This window comes from Tamandua tetradactyla, chromosome 5 (assembly GCF_023851605.1).
Source record: "Tamandua tetradactyla isolate mTamTet1 chromosome 5, mTamTet1.pri, whole genome shotgun sequence".
NCBI lineage: Eukaryota > Metazoa > Chordata > Mammalia > Pilosa > Myrmecophagidae > Tamandua > Tamandua tetradactyla.
In genome coordinates this window covers 27,325,140-27,338,858 of record NC_135331.1, presented here as the reverse complement: position 1 = coordinate 27,338,858, position 13,719 = coordinate 27,325,140, and the positions used below count along the sequence as shown (strand labels likewise).

Below are 13,719 nucleotides of genomic sequence, written 5' to 3'. Positions count from 1 at the left end.
GCATGCAGCTGTCTGCTGGCTCACTGCTTCCCCTCACTCTCAGCCTGCCAATGCTCCATAAGGACCAGCTTAGTCAGCTGCTCTCAGGATTTCCTGACTGCTCCAGCTGGGAGCAGCTCTCCCTCTCTCTCCCGGGCAGGGTCCTGTCGGATTTCCAGGACTCCCACAGACAGCGGTCTGGCTGTCTTCTCCAGCAACCCTCTCTGTTCCCTTCAGAGTTAGATTCCCACTCTCGGTAACCTCATCCACCCGAGGACCACCAACCATCACCATCACTCGTTCCTGTACTTCTGACCCACGTTCCAGACACTCTCAGCCATCTTCACCCAGCTGCTCACCTGTCCTCAATGGAACTCTGATCTTCCCGCAACTCACTTCCTCCTTCTACAGGTCGTACCACCTACCCCAGTCCCCAATCTAGAAACCTCCTTCCTGGTCAGAAGGTCACAGATCCCACAGAATTTTCCCCAGAAACCTCTCCATACCCCCTGCTGTGCTCAGTCCAGGCCACCCCATGACCTCCACAGCCAAAGCCTCTCCAGCTGGCCCCCAGCCCAACTCCAACTTCCTACTCTGCACCTTCCCGTCACATACATGACAGCAGAGCTGCTGCTTGCCCACTAAAACCCAGGCAAGCATAGCTCGGTGTGTCTTTTAATCCAGGCAGGGCAAGTGCGTGGAAGGCCTCCAGATGGGAAGAGCTGTGCTGCTCTTTTACCTTTTGTGTGTGTGTTTGTGTTTTACTTTGATTCAGCCTTTGTGGAGTCTTTCTCCAGTCTCTATCATCCTCTAGAGTTCCAAGCAAATTTAATCAATTCTTTTCTTTAACTGTCTCTAAGGGGAAATTTCTTAGGGATGTCTTAAGTTGCCATCTTTGTGACGTCACCCTGTGGTTTGTATTTCTTTTAAAAGTAATTTTGTGAAATAAATAAGACCTCAGATTTAAAAAAACCCACAAAAACCAGGTGTCTTACTCTGACACCCAAGACCCTTCACATCTTGAGTGTGGGCACCCTGTGCCCCAGCCCAGTCTGGCCCTACCTCCTGCCACAAGTCCCGCTTCCCCATACTCTTTCTGTGCCCAGGTCTAGTGCTCTGCTGTGCAGGTCTGCTTGTCTGGAGGGACAGACACCACAGAGCTACATGTGCCAGGACCACATGAGCCCCAAACCCACTGGTGCCCTGACCTACGTCTGTCTGTTTTCTTGGGGCAACCACCCAGACACCAACACCTGACATGCTCCTGCTTCTGAAGCCTCCTTGCTCAGCTGCCCACAGATAAGAATATCAGCCTCTTACAAGTATTTTTTAGTTTTCCAGAGTAAGAAGAACTACAAAGAGAAAAGAGTCTAAAAATTTCAATTGGCCCAAAGGAGAGTGAACAATTTTTTGGCTTAAGACCTCTGTTGGTTCTTGGAATGAACGGAGACTCAGCATCAAGGGATTGAGAAAAACCCTAGAATGAGCTGAGATTTAGCATCAAGGGATTGAGAAAACCTTCTCGACCAAAAGGGGGAAGAGGGAAATGAGACAAAGTGTCAATGGCTGAGAGATTCCAAACAGAGTCCAGAGGTTATCCTGGAGGTTATTCTTATGCATCAAGTAGATATCATCTTGTTATTCAAGATGTAACGGAGAGACTGGAGGGAACTACCTGAAAATGTAGAGCTGTGTTCCAGTAGCCATGTTCTTGAGGATGATTGAATAATGATACAGCTGTCACAATGTGACTGTGATTGTGAAAACCTTGTGTCTGATGCTCCTTTTATCTACCTTGTCAACAAAGGAGGAGAACATATGGAATAAAAATAAATAATAGGGGGAACACATGCTAAAATAAATTTAGTTTGAAATGCTAGTGATCAATGAAAGAGAGCGGTAAGGGATATGGTAGGTATAATCTTTTTTTTTCTTTCCTGTGTTCGTTTTATTTCTTTTTCTATTGTCTTTTTATTTCTTCTTCTGAATTAATGCAAATGTTCTAAGAAATGATGCATATGCAACTAAGTGATGATATTGTGAATTACTGATTATGTATGTTGTTTTATTTCGTTTCTTTTTTTTTAATTAATAAATAATTTTTTTAAAAAAAGACCTCTGTTGGTTAGTGAAGAGACCAGTTTCATCCTTAGCCCCAAATACGTGAGCCGCCAGCCCTTCCTACAGGCATCACCCAGGGTCTGCATCTGTCCAATAGGCCAACACTGCCTGCCTAAGAGAGCCATCCAGGGGTCAGGAAAAGACCACACACAAAGGGTCCTCGTGAACTCGAGGGGCATTCACAGAGGATCGGGGCTCCTCGCTATCTTCCTAGGCCTCAGTACGGCATCTAACTCAGGGTAGATCATGCAACATCTGCTGATGGATTCATAAACTAATGAACAGATTACCAGCAGGGAAACCATTCATCCACCCTACAAACAGTCCCTGACTGCCTAACATGGGCCACGCAGGGTTCTTTAGTTATGGAATCCAGAGGTAAGCTTGAGAGACAGGTCTCCGCCTTCCACTGTCAAATGGGAAACAGACCAAAGAGAATAGAGCAAGAAGCAACTGCTCAGTATCATGACACACACCAGGAAGAAAAATAGGATAAAGAGTGCGACCTTTTGGGCAGTGGGTGCTGCAGAGGGCAGAGCTCTGTTTGGGCGACCAGGAAAAGTCCCCTGAGAAGATGGTGTTCGAGGCCTGAGAGACAAGGGCACGAGCCGAGGGAGGTCAGGCTGGGGCCAGGCCAGGCTCGGGCAGACCAGCTGGGTGGCCCCTTTTACCTTCTAAACACGTGTGATTATGGCCACAGCTTTTCTCCCCTGGTTTAAGGCTGGGGCAGGGCAGCACCAGCATCCTCCGCCAGAAAGACAAGACCCTCGGGAAGCTTTTGCTTGTTTCCATTTGGTCCCCAGCCATCACTTCCTAGGCTGAGTTCGTTTGGATTTTTGGTTTCAGGTGAAGAACACAAACACACAGACACACACATATCTATTCACGCTATATATCAATAATTTAGATTTAACCAAAGTTGCACTGATTTCTTATCTCCCCACTGTGTCCCACATATCCACATCATCCTCTTTACTGGATTACTTTCCACTTTGTCAGGATAAATCCTCTAGTAAGAAGTATTTTGCTAACAAAAATAAGCTTTATTGTCATAAACACGCATATAAATAGTTTTAGTCACTTTAATTCACTCTTTGGAACGTTCCATTGCAACTTTAGGGGTGAAATCTAAAGTTGGCATAAAAATTTTCTGGGGTTTCCAAATTTAGTAAACATATTTTCTTCAGTATTTATATTACATACCCATTTAAAAATAAAAAAATATTGGTCATGGAAATGCCTAAAGGAAATAAAACAAGATATTTTAACTGGAGTCAGGACACACAGCCACTCCTAGGTAAGTTGCTGAGAGTGCTCAGTAAAAACAGAACCCACAGGGCTGCCTGCAGGCACAGAAAAGTTTCAAAGAAAAACAACGTGGGTGACATGGGGCCAATCAAAAAAAAAGAAATCAAAGCCAGGCAGTGGCATCCTGGAGGCAAAGGCAACTTGCTCCAAGACAGGTAACTTGTTATATGCAGTTCCTGTACCACTGCTTTAAATCACCACCCAGCAAATTGCTCAAAATGCAAATCCTAATTTAACCTGAAGTCTGGTTTTCTTATATTCTGAGAATCTGTAGATTGAAGGCTGGTGAACTACTGAAAGGAAAAGGAGAGAGAACCAAACTGTTAGAACATTCACATTAAGAGAGTCATCTGGTCTCATTTACATAGCAACTCAGTTCAAACCGCATTTTGAGAATTTTATCGTGAGGAAACTTCAGACAAACCCAAATTGAGAAGTATTCTACGAAATACCCGGCTTGTATTTAAAAAATGTCAATGTCATGAAAGACAAAGAAAGGCTGAAACACTGCTCCAGATTAAAGGGAAATAAAAAAAAAAAAATGAAAACTGTGAAAAATTTGGAATATGGACTGTATTGCATCACTTAAATTTCCTGAATGTATGTGGTTAACATAAGCAAATGTATGCTATTAGGAAATACACACTGACATAATTAAGTGACAAGGGTTATAACATAAGCAATTCACTCGAATGACTGAAAAATATATATATATGTATAGAGACGGGGTAGAGGATAATAAAACAAATGTGGCAAAGTGTAAAGAATTGGTGAATCTGGGTAAAGTGTTTAGGGCATTCTTACATTATTCTTGCAACATTTCTTTAAGTTTGAAATTATTTCAAATCAAAAAGTTAAAAAATAAAAATATTAGAATAGAAAAAAAAAAAGAGAGTCATCTGGAAGTTTTAAGAGTCCAGAAGGGGGTGACGAACTGTTCCTTCTGTAGTGACGGCAGGCCCGGGTTCCCAAGGGCGGTGCCCCCACACCCCCCACCTCAGCCCCTCTCCCATCCCGTTCTCATCCCAGCAGGCCTCACCACCCTCAACTGGTGTCTGAAGCTGTGGTTACTGACTGCAGGGGCCAATATGAGCACTAACTCCAGTTCGGCTCACAGCACATGCAGTGGTGTGCGCGAAAGGGAAGCTGACGCCACAATCTTGAAAGGACCTGAACTCAACAGCAGGTAACAAGAGGATGGAGTGCAGGGGCAGGGAAGAGTCCCCAGCTGTCACCTACAGGGATGGCCCTGTGCAAAAGCCTTCAGGCCCCTGGCCTGGTATACTGCGTCCCCGCCCCCACTGGGCAGAGACTGGAACACCGGTGAGCACCCTGAAAAAGAAGTGTCAGGATCCAGCCAGAGAGGGACCTGGAACTGGTGCTGCCACACCTGCTGGAGGCAACCTCCGTCTGCTCCCTTCAGAACTCTTACCTTCCTCACAGTGAGCTGCCAAGCTGAGTTTGGGTCGCATCAGCTAAACAAAAGCAACCACTTCCTGAGGCCAGGACATCGGAGGTGACCAAGGAGTGGCCACCTCCACCTTGGCCGTGGTCTCTGCCCTGACTCTGAGCGGGCTAGCCTGGCCAGCCCTACCCACCCTTACCCTGGAAAACGGAATCGTGAATATGAGTTCGGTCAGCACCCAGCTCACAGGTGTAGAAAAGCAGCTGGTGGAGTGCTCTCTCTGCAGCACTATCTTTCAGCTCCCAGAGGTGGAGATTTTCCACATGCATAAAATCCCAACGAGTCAAGCCAAAGAGAGTGGAGGAGCCCCTGGGAATCTGCTTGGTATCTGAGGCTGTGGAGACTTGACCTCTTTCCCTTGTTCTTCCCAAAAAGATGGAGCTGTGGGGATCACAGCCTCAGGCTAATAGAGCATGAAGTACCCCACAGACCACAGCAGTCGACGAAACCCTTTCTCAAACTTCACACCCAAGATATGCCTGACCACAGGCCTGGGGGAAGAAAATCTGGCATGGGGCTCAGTGATGCATGTCAGCCTTGACCACTCCCATGGGACAACAACTGCCCTTCTGGTGTCAGTAGCAGGATACCGCCTTCCACCACGGCTCGTGGGTTAAAGAGATGACCTCAGAGGACATGCCAAGGGGAGATTAGTGATGCAAAGCTCAAGAGAGAGCAAGAGGGAAGGCCCAACACTCCCCAGCACCCAGGCCCACACCTTCCAAGGCCTGACTGCCCCTCCTACCAAGGCCCCCTTCACCTTATGCTCAGCCAGTCTGAGTGCACCCTGCTTACTCACAAGCCAGCCCCTCTCCACAAGACTGAGCAGGGTATGGTCTAATGTGAGCGAGCTTCTGAGAAGGAGCAGGCAACACGAGAGAAGGAAGGCATTGCAGGCCCTCCTTTTCTCATCTCACTGCCATCCACAACCTGCGAATAAACCTAAACTTTATTCTATAAAATAGGGGCACCCCTGTATGCTGGTTTGAAAGGATGTATATCTCCTAGAAAAACCATGTTTTAATCTAAATCCCATTTCATAAAGGCAGAATAATCTCCTATTCAATACTGTATGTTTGAAACTGTAATCAGATCATCTCCCTGGAGATGTGATTTAATCAAGAGTGGATGTTAAGCTGGATTAGGTGACAACATATCTCCATCCATTTGGGCGGGTCTTGATAAGTTTCTGGAGTCCTATAAAAGAGGAAACATTTTGGAAAATGAAAGAGATTTCTGAGAGAGCAGAGAATGACATAGCCATGAGAAGCAGAGTCCGCCAGCCAGAGACCTTTGGAGATGAAGAAGGAAAATGTCTCCTGGGGAGCTTCATGAAACAGGAAGCCAGAAGCTAGCAGATGATGCTGTGTTCACCACATGCCCTTCCAGATGAGAGAGGAACCCTGACTGTGTTCGCCATGTGCCCTTCCACTTGAGAGAGAAACCCTGAACTTCATCGGCCTTCTTGAACCAAGGTATCTTTCCCTGGATGCCTTAGATTGGACATGTCTATAAACTTGTTTTAATTGGGACATTTTCTCGGCCTTAGAACTGTAAACTAGCAACTTACTAAACTCCCCTTTTTAAAAGTCATTCTGTTTCTGCATTCTGGCAGCTTGACAGGCTGTAACCACATAAAAGACTGATGAGGAACCTTCCTGCTCAGGTTGCCTTGCCCTTGTGGGACATATCTCCGACCTGAGCACTGGATGCCCCCAGCCCTTTTGATCCCTGATTCCTGCACCCCAGTGTCAGTTGAAGGTAGAAGCACAGCCAAGAGCCTTTTCTTACCTCCAGCACCGGGACTCAGCACGGAATCCTTGGACATTGTTGTCCCCACCAATTAAGTACACAAAGTTGTTCAGAACCGCGATGCCCTGGTTGGACATTCGGGGAGCCAGGGAGGCAGTGAAGTGCTTCCACTCTCCCAGCATGGGGTTCAGGTACTTGGCCTGGTCACTGAGGACAGTGGATGGTGTGGAGTGGATGCCCCCAAAGCCCACGACGCACTGAAAGTCCGAGCGCAGCTCCGTCTGTGGGCCCTGCAGGCTGGGCTGCAGGCTCTCGTTCCGGTGGTACATGAGGGCGCTGGCCACAGTGTCCCGGAGCGGGCTCGGGTCCAACTTGTCGTGCAGCCGCTGCAGGACCTCAGCTTCCATCAGGGGGAACCGCACCGTCTCAAGAAGCTTGGGGGGCTCATGCAGCGAGATCTGGTCGGCCTGCACCTGCTCCGGGGTGTAGTGGTAGAGCAGGGCACCCTCGTACACCTCTGTCTCACAGGAGACCTCCAGGCGGTTGCTGCTGAGAAGGGAGTAGACCTTCTCCAGGGGAAGCTGGCGATATTTGTCAGTCCGCGAGAAGGCCACAAAGTTTTTGAGGATGTAAGTGTCCAGCTGCTCGGTCAGACGGCTCAAGTCAAACAGCTCCGCCAGCCGGTAGACATCGAGGATGTTCTCCTCATCCACCCAGGACATGAGGAAATCACAGCAGAAGTGAATGATTTCTGGTATCTGGAAAAAGAATGACACCCACTCAAGCCCAGGCTGGGGATTTACATCTGGGGAAGGAGACTGAGAATAACGGCAGAAATGCAGTATGTGTGGTGCCCACTGCAACCGGCCCCCAGGAGGAAAGCAAAGCCCAAGCCCTTCCCAGCTGTGCAGACCTCTCCTGACCTTTCCTAACCCAGGCCCAGGGCCACACTTTTGTTTGTCACACCTGAGACCATCTGGTTCATGCCAGACTGCCTGGGCTTAAATCCTGACTCAAAAACTGACTTAGTCTGAGCTTTAGCTTCTTCATCTATTAAATGGGGCCAGCTAAAGAAGAGAGGAACAAATTAAAAGTGACAGTGCACAGGAATTACTTGGCACATAGTAGACCTTTAGCCTATGTCAGTTACCTTCCAGATGAAAAGTACTGGAACTCCAGGGATACAGGAAGCCGCAGAAATGGTCACCATGTCAGACGTTAGAAGGGCCCTGCAACCCCACCCCCTACCCCTGGGCTCTCTAGAAGAGTCAGCCTCTCCAAAAGTGCTGGAAGCAAAACCATGCCCTGCTCTTTTCTTCTGACAGAAATCCTGTAGCTATAGCCTCAACCAGAGCTGCAGGCCATCCTTTCCCTCCAGAGCAGGTGGGAGCCACCCACGTGCGTCAGAATCCCCTGCAGTGTTCACTGACAGTCCCGCCCCAGACACCTGACTCAGGGGAAGGCCTCCTCAGGCTCCCCGTGCAGAGACACATTAGGTTGCAGTTAGCACAAAGTGAATAAGTGTCACTTGGTTGGAAGGTGGGTGAGAGAGAAAATGGGGTTCAGTTGGGAGTGCAGAATTAGACCTCAGGGCTCCAAGAACTGTTAAAAAGCATCCGAGGAGTATAGAATCAAAACATGGCAGAATGAAATTAAATAAAGTGTTCCATGAAAAACTGCCAGGAACATAAGCCAGGTATTCCCAAGTTCTTTAGGAAAACAGGATTTAGAATTTCTCTTAAAATGGGAGTACCTCATTAATCAAAATTAACTATTGCACATAGGGTAATTTTGCTGGTATCTGAAGCTTATTAATAAACATTTAAAATATTCTTTTTCCTAATTTCAAAGACATTTATTTGTTGGGCGGGCAATGGTGGTGCAGTGGCAGAGTTCTTGCCTGCCAGGCCAGAGACCCAGGTTCGATTCCTGGTGCCTGTCCAAACCAAAAAAAAAAAAAAGACATTTACCCGCCGCCATCTAGCCCTCCTCTTCCTCTTTTTCGGCCGGCGGCGCTCCCACCGCCATCTGGCCCTCCTCTTCCCCCTTCTCCGCAGGCGCTCCTGCCGCCATCTGGCCCTCCACTTCCCCCTTCTCCGCCGGCGCTCCCGCCGCCATCTAGCCCTCCTCTTCCTCTTTCTCCGCCGGCGCTCCCGCCGCCATCTAGCCCTCCTCTTCCTCTTTCTCTGCCGGCGGCGCTCCCGCCGCCATCTTGCCCTTCTCTTTCCCCTTCTGCTCCGGCGGCGCTCCATCCGCCATCTTATCCTTCCCTTTCTCCTCCTGCTCCAGCGTCTCTCCAACCACCACCGTGCCCTCTTCGCCTTCACCGGCTCCTCCGCCACCATCCTCGACAGCCTTGCCATCCTCACCTTTTCTCCTCCAGAACAGCTACTAGGGGAGTAGAAATGATACAGAACAGCTCCCGGAGCCACGACAGAGATCAAAAAGACAGCGTACCCCATCTTGGAACGGCTGACCGGCTGGGAGAACCCGCTCCAGTGAAATCGCCGAGGGGCGCGGGCTTCCCCGGGCGGGGCGGCAAGCGGCCGGAGTCCCTCCCCTCCTCCTTCCCCGGCCAGCTGGCAGAATTGGGCAGGCGGACCCCTCAAGCCGTGGCGGCTGGCGCCCCCACCACGTGCGGCCACCGGGACCAACTGAGAGAACTGTATCGGAAATCCCCAGGCCGCAGAGAACGGTGACCGGGGGGGTCCCTTACAAACACGTGACTCCCTGGTCCGGCTGGGAAGGGTGCACTCTCCCGGGCCGCGGCGGCTGGTGCCCTCCTGCCACGCTTGGCGCCCCGGGCCGACTAGGAAATTCGGACGGGCGCTCTCCCGGGCTGCGGCGACCGGCGACCCTCCCCGCGTTCGGACCCCCGGGCCGGCTGGCACTCTTCCAAGCCACTTCGTCTGGCGAACCTCCCCCACGGCGAGAGTTTTCCAAAGTTAAAGGACCCACAGCACCTTTTACTGCTGGGACCCGCGGACAAACGTGTGCCACGAGCGCCACCTACTGGGCAGGATAAGAAAAACAGAACCCAGAGATTTCACAGAAAAATCTTTCAACTTGTTGGGTCCAACACCGAGGGAAATCTGACTAAATGCCCAAACGCCAGCAGAAGATAACGGATCACGCTCAGAAAATTGAAAATATGGCCCAGTCAAAGGAACAAACCAATAGTTCAAATGAGATACAGGAGCTGAGACAACTAATGCTGAATATACGAACAGAAATGGAAAACCTCTTCAAAAACGAAATTGATAAATTGAGGGAGGACATGAAGAAGACATGGGCTGAACAAAAAGAAGAAATAGAAAAACTGAAAAAACAAATCACAGAACTTATGGAAGTGAAGGATAAAGTAGAAAAGATGGAAAAAACAATGGATACCTACAATGATAGATTTAAAGAGAAAGAAGATAGAATTAGTGATTTGGAGGATGGAACATCTGAATTCCAAAAAGAAACATAAAATATCCGGAAAAGAATGGAAAAATTTGAACTGGGTATCAGGGAACTCAAGGACAATATGAAGCGCACAAATATATGTGTTGTGGGTGTCCCAGAAGGAGAAGAGAAGGGAAAAGGAGGAGAAAAACTAATGGAAGAAATTATCACTGAAAATTTCCCAACTCTTATGAAAGACCTAAAATTACAGATCCAAGAAGTGCAGCGCACCCCAAAGAGAATAGACCCAAATAGGCGTTCTCCAAGACACTTACTAGTGAGAATGTCAGAGGTCAAAGAGAAAGAGAGGATCTTGAAAGCAGCAAGAGAAAAACAATCCATCACATACAAGGGAAACCCAATAAGACTATGTGTAGATTTCTCAGCAGAAACCATGGAAGCTAGAAGACAGTGGGATGATATACTTAAATTACTAAAAGAGAAAAACTGCCAACCAAGACTCCTATATCCAGCAAAATTGTCCTTCAAAAATGAGGGAGAAATTAAAACATTCTCAGACAAAAAGTCACTGAGAGAATTTGTGACCAAGAGACCAGCTCTACAAGAAATATTAAAGGGAGCACTAGAGTCAGATACAAAAAGACAGAAGAGAGAGGTATGGAGAAGAGTGTAGAAAGAAGGAAAGTCAGATATGATATATATAATACAAAAGGCAAAATGGTAGAGGAAAATATTATCCAAACAGTAATAACACTAAATGTTAATGGACTGAATTTCCCAATCAAAAGACATAGATTGGCAGAATGGATTAAAAAACAGGATCCTTCTATATGCTGTCTACAGGAAACACATCTTAGACCCAAAGATAAACATAGGTTGAAAGTGAAAGGTTGGGAAAAGATATTTCATGCAAATAACAACCAGAAAATAGCAGGAGTGGCTATACTAATATCCAACAAATTAGACTTCAAATGTAAAACAGTTAAAAGAGACAAAGAAGGACACTATACTCTAATAAAAGGAACAATTAAACAAGAAGACATAACAATCATAAATATTTACGCACCGAACCAGAATGCCTCAAAATACGTGAGGAATACACTGCAAACACTGAAAAGGGAAATAGACACATATACCATAATAGTTGGAGACTTCAATTCACCACTCTCATCAATGGACAGAACATCTAGACAGAGGATCAATAAAGAAATAGAGAATCTGAATATTACTATAAATGAGCTAGACTTAACAGACATTTATAGGACATTACATCCCACAACAGCAGGATACACCTTTTTCTCAAGGGCTCATGGATCATTCTCAAAGATAGACCATATGCTGGGTCACAAAGCAAGTCTTAACAAATTTAAAAAGATTGAAATCATACACAACACTTTCTCGGATCATAAAGGAATGAAGTTGGAAATCAATAATAGGCAGAATGCCAGAAAATTCACAAATACGTGGAGGCTCAACAACACACTCTTAAACAACGAGTGAGTCAAAGAAGAAATTGCAAGAGAAATTAGTAAATACCTCGAGGCGAATGAAAATGAAAACACAACATATCAAAACTTATGGGACGCAGCAAAGGCAGTGCTAAGAGGGAAATTTATTGCCCTAAATGCCTATATCAGAAAAGAAGAAAAGGCAAAAATGCAGGAATTAACTGTCCACTTGGAAGAACTGGAGAAACAACAGCAAACTAATCCCAAAGCAAGCAAAAGGAAAGAAATAACAAAGATCAGAGCAGAAATAAATGAAATTGAAAACATGAAAACAAGAGAGAAAATCAATAAGACCAGAAGTTGGTTCTATGAGAAAATCAATAAGATTGATGGGCCCTTAGCAAGATTGACAAAAAGAAGAAGAGAGAGGATGCAAACAAATAAGATCAGAAATGGAAGAGGAGACATAACTACTGACCTCACAGAAATAAAGGAGGTAATAACAGGATACTATGAACAACTTTACGCTAATAAATACAACAATTTAGATGAAATGGACGGGTTCCTGGAAAGACATGAACAACCAACTTTGACTCAAGAAGAAATAGATGACCTCAACAAACCAATCATAAGTAAAGAGATTGAATTAGTCATTCAAAAGCTCCCTAAAAAGAAAAGTCCAGGACCAGACGGCTTCACATGTGAATTCTATCAAACATTCCAGAAAGAATTAGTACCAACTCTCCTCAAACTCTTCAAAATAATCGAAGTGGAGGGAAAACTACCTAATTCATTCTATGAAGCCAACATCACCCTCATACCAAAACCAGGCAAAGATATTACAAAAAAAGAAAACTACAGACCAATATCTCTGATGAATATAGATGCAAAAATCCTCAATAAAATTCTAGCAAATCGAATCCAACAACACATTAAAAGAATTATACATCATGACCAAGTAGGATTCATCCCAGGTATGCAAGGACGGTTCAACATAAGAAAATCAATTAATGTAATACACCATATCAACAAATCAAAGCAGAAAAATCACATGATCATCTCAATTGATGCAGAGAAGGCATTCGACAAGATTCAACATCCTTTCCTGTTGAAAACACTTCAAAAGATAGGAATACAAGGGAACTTCCTTAAAATGATAGAGGGAATATATGAAAAACCCACAGCTAATATCATCCTCAATGGGGAAAAATTGAAATCTTTCCCCCTAAGATCAGGAACAAGACAAGGATGTCCACTATCACCACTATTATTCAACATTGTGTTGGAAGTTCTAGCCAGAGCAATTAGGCAAGAAAAAGAAATACAAGGCATCAAAATTGGAAAGGAAGAAGTAAAACTATCACTGTTTGCAGACGATATGATACTATACGTCGAAAACCCTGAAAAATCCACAACAAAACTACTAGAGCTAATAAATGAGTACAGCAAAGTAGCAGGTTACAAGATCAACATTCAAAAATCTGTAGCATTTCTATACACTAGTAATGAACAAGCTGAGGGGGAAATCAAGAAACGAATCCCATTTACAATTGCAACTAAAAGAATAAAATACCTAGGAATAAATTTAACTAAAGAGACAAAAAACCTATATAAAGAAAACTACAAAAACTGTTAAAAGAAATCACAGAAGACCTAAATAGATGGAAGGGTATACCGTGTTCATGGATTGGAAGACTAAATATAGTTAAGATGTCAATCCTACCTAAATTGATCTACAGATTCAATGCAATACCAATCAAAATCCCAACAACTTATTTTTCAGAAATAGAAAAACCATTAAGCAAATTTATCTGGAAGGGCAGGGTGCCCCGAATTGCAAAAAACATCTTGAGGAAAAAAAATGAAGCTGGAGGTCTCGCGCTGCCTGACTTTAAGGCATATTATGAAGCCACAGTGGTCAAAACAGCATGGTATTGGCATAAAGATAGATATATCGACCAATGGAATCGAATAGAGTGCTCAGATATAGACCCTCTCATCTACGGACATTTGATCTTTGATAAGGCAGTCAAGTCAACTCACCTGGGACAGAACAGTCTCTTCAATAAATGGTGCCTAGAGAACTGGATATCCATATGCAAAAGAATGAAAGAAGACCCATATCTCATACCCTATACAAAAGTTAATTCAAAATGGATCAAAGATCTAAACATTAGGTCTAAGACCATAAAACAGTTAGAGGAAAATGTTGGGAGATATCTTATGAAACTTACAATT

The 13,719-nt window shown here is 45.4% G+C and overlaps 1 protein-coding gene across 3 annotated transcripts in view; it reads right to left on the bottom strand.

Moving 5' to 3' along the window:
• The window catches only part of KLHL22 (kelch like family member 22), a 46,667-nt gene that overhangs the window by 11,234 nt on the left and 21,714 nt on the right, over nt 1–13,719 (bottom strand). For all 3 annotated transcript variants that reach the window (XM_077160318.1, XM_077160319.1, XM_077160320.1), the window contains one exon: nt 6,665–7,383. In XM_077160318.1, the coding sequence (XP_077016433.1) occupies nt 6,665–7,383 (719 nt within the window). The remainder of the gene's footprint in view (nt 1–6,664; nt 7,384–13,719) is intronic.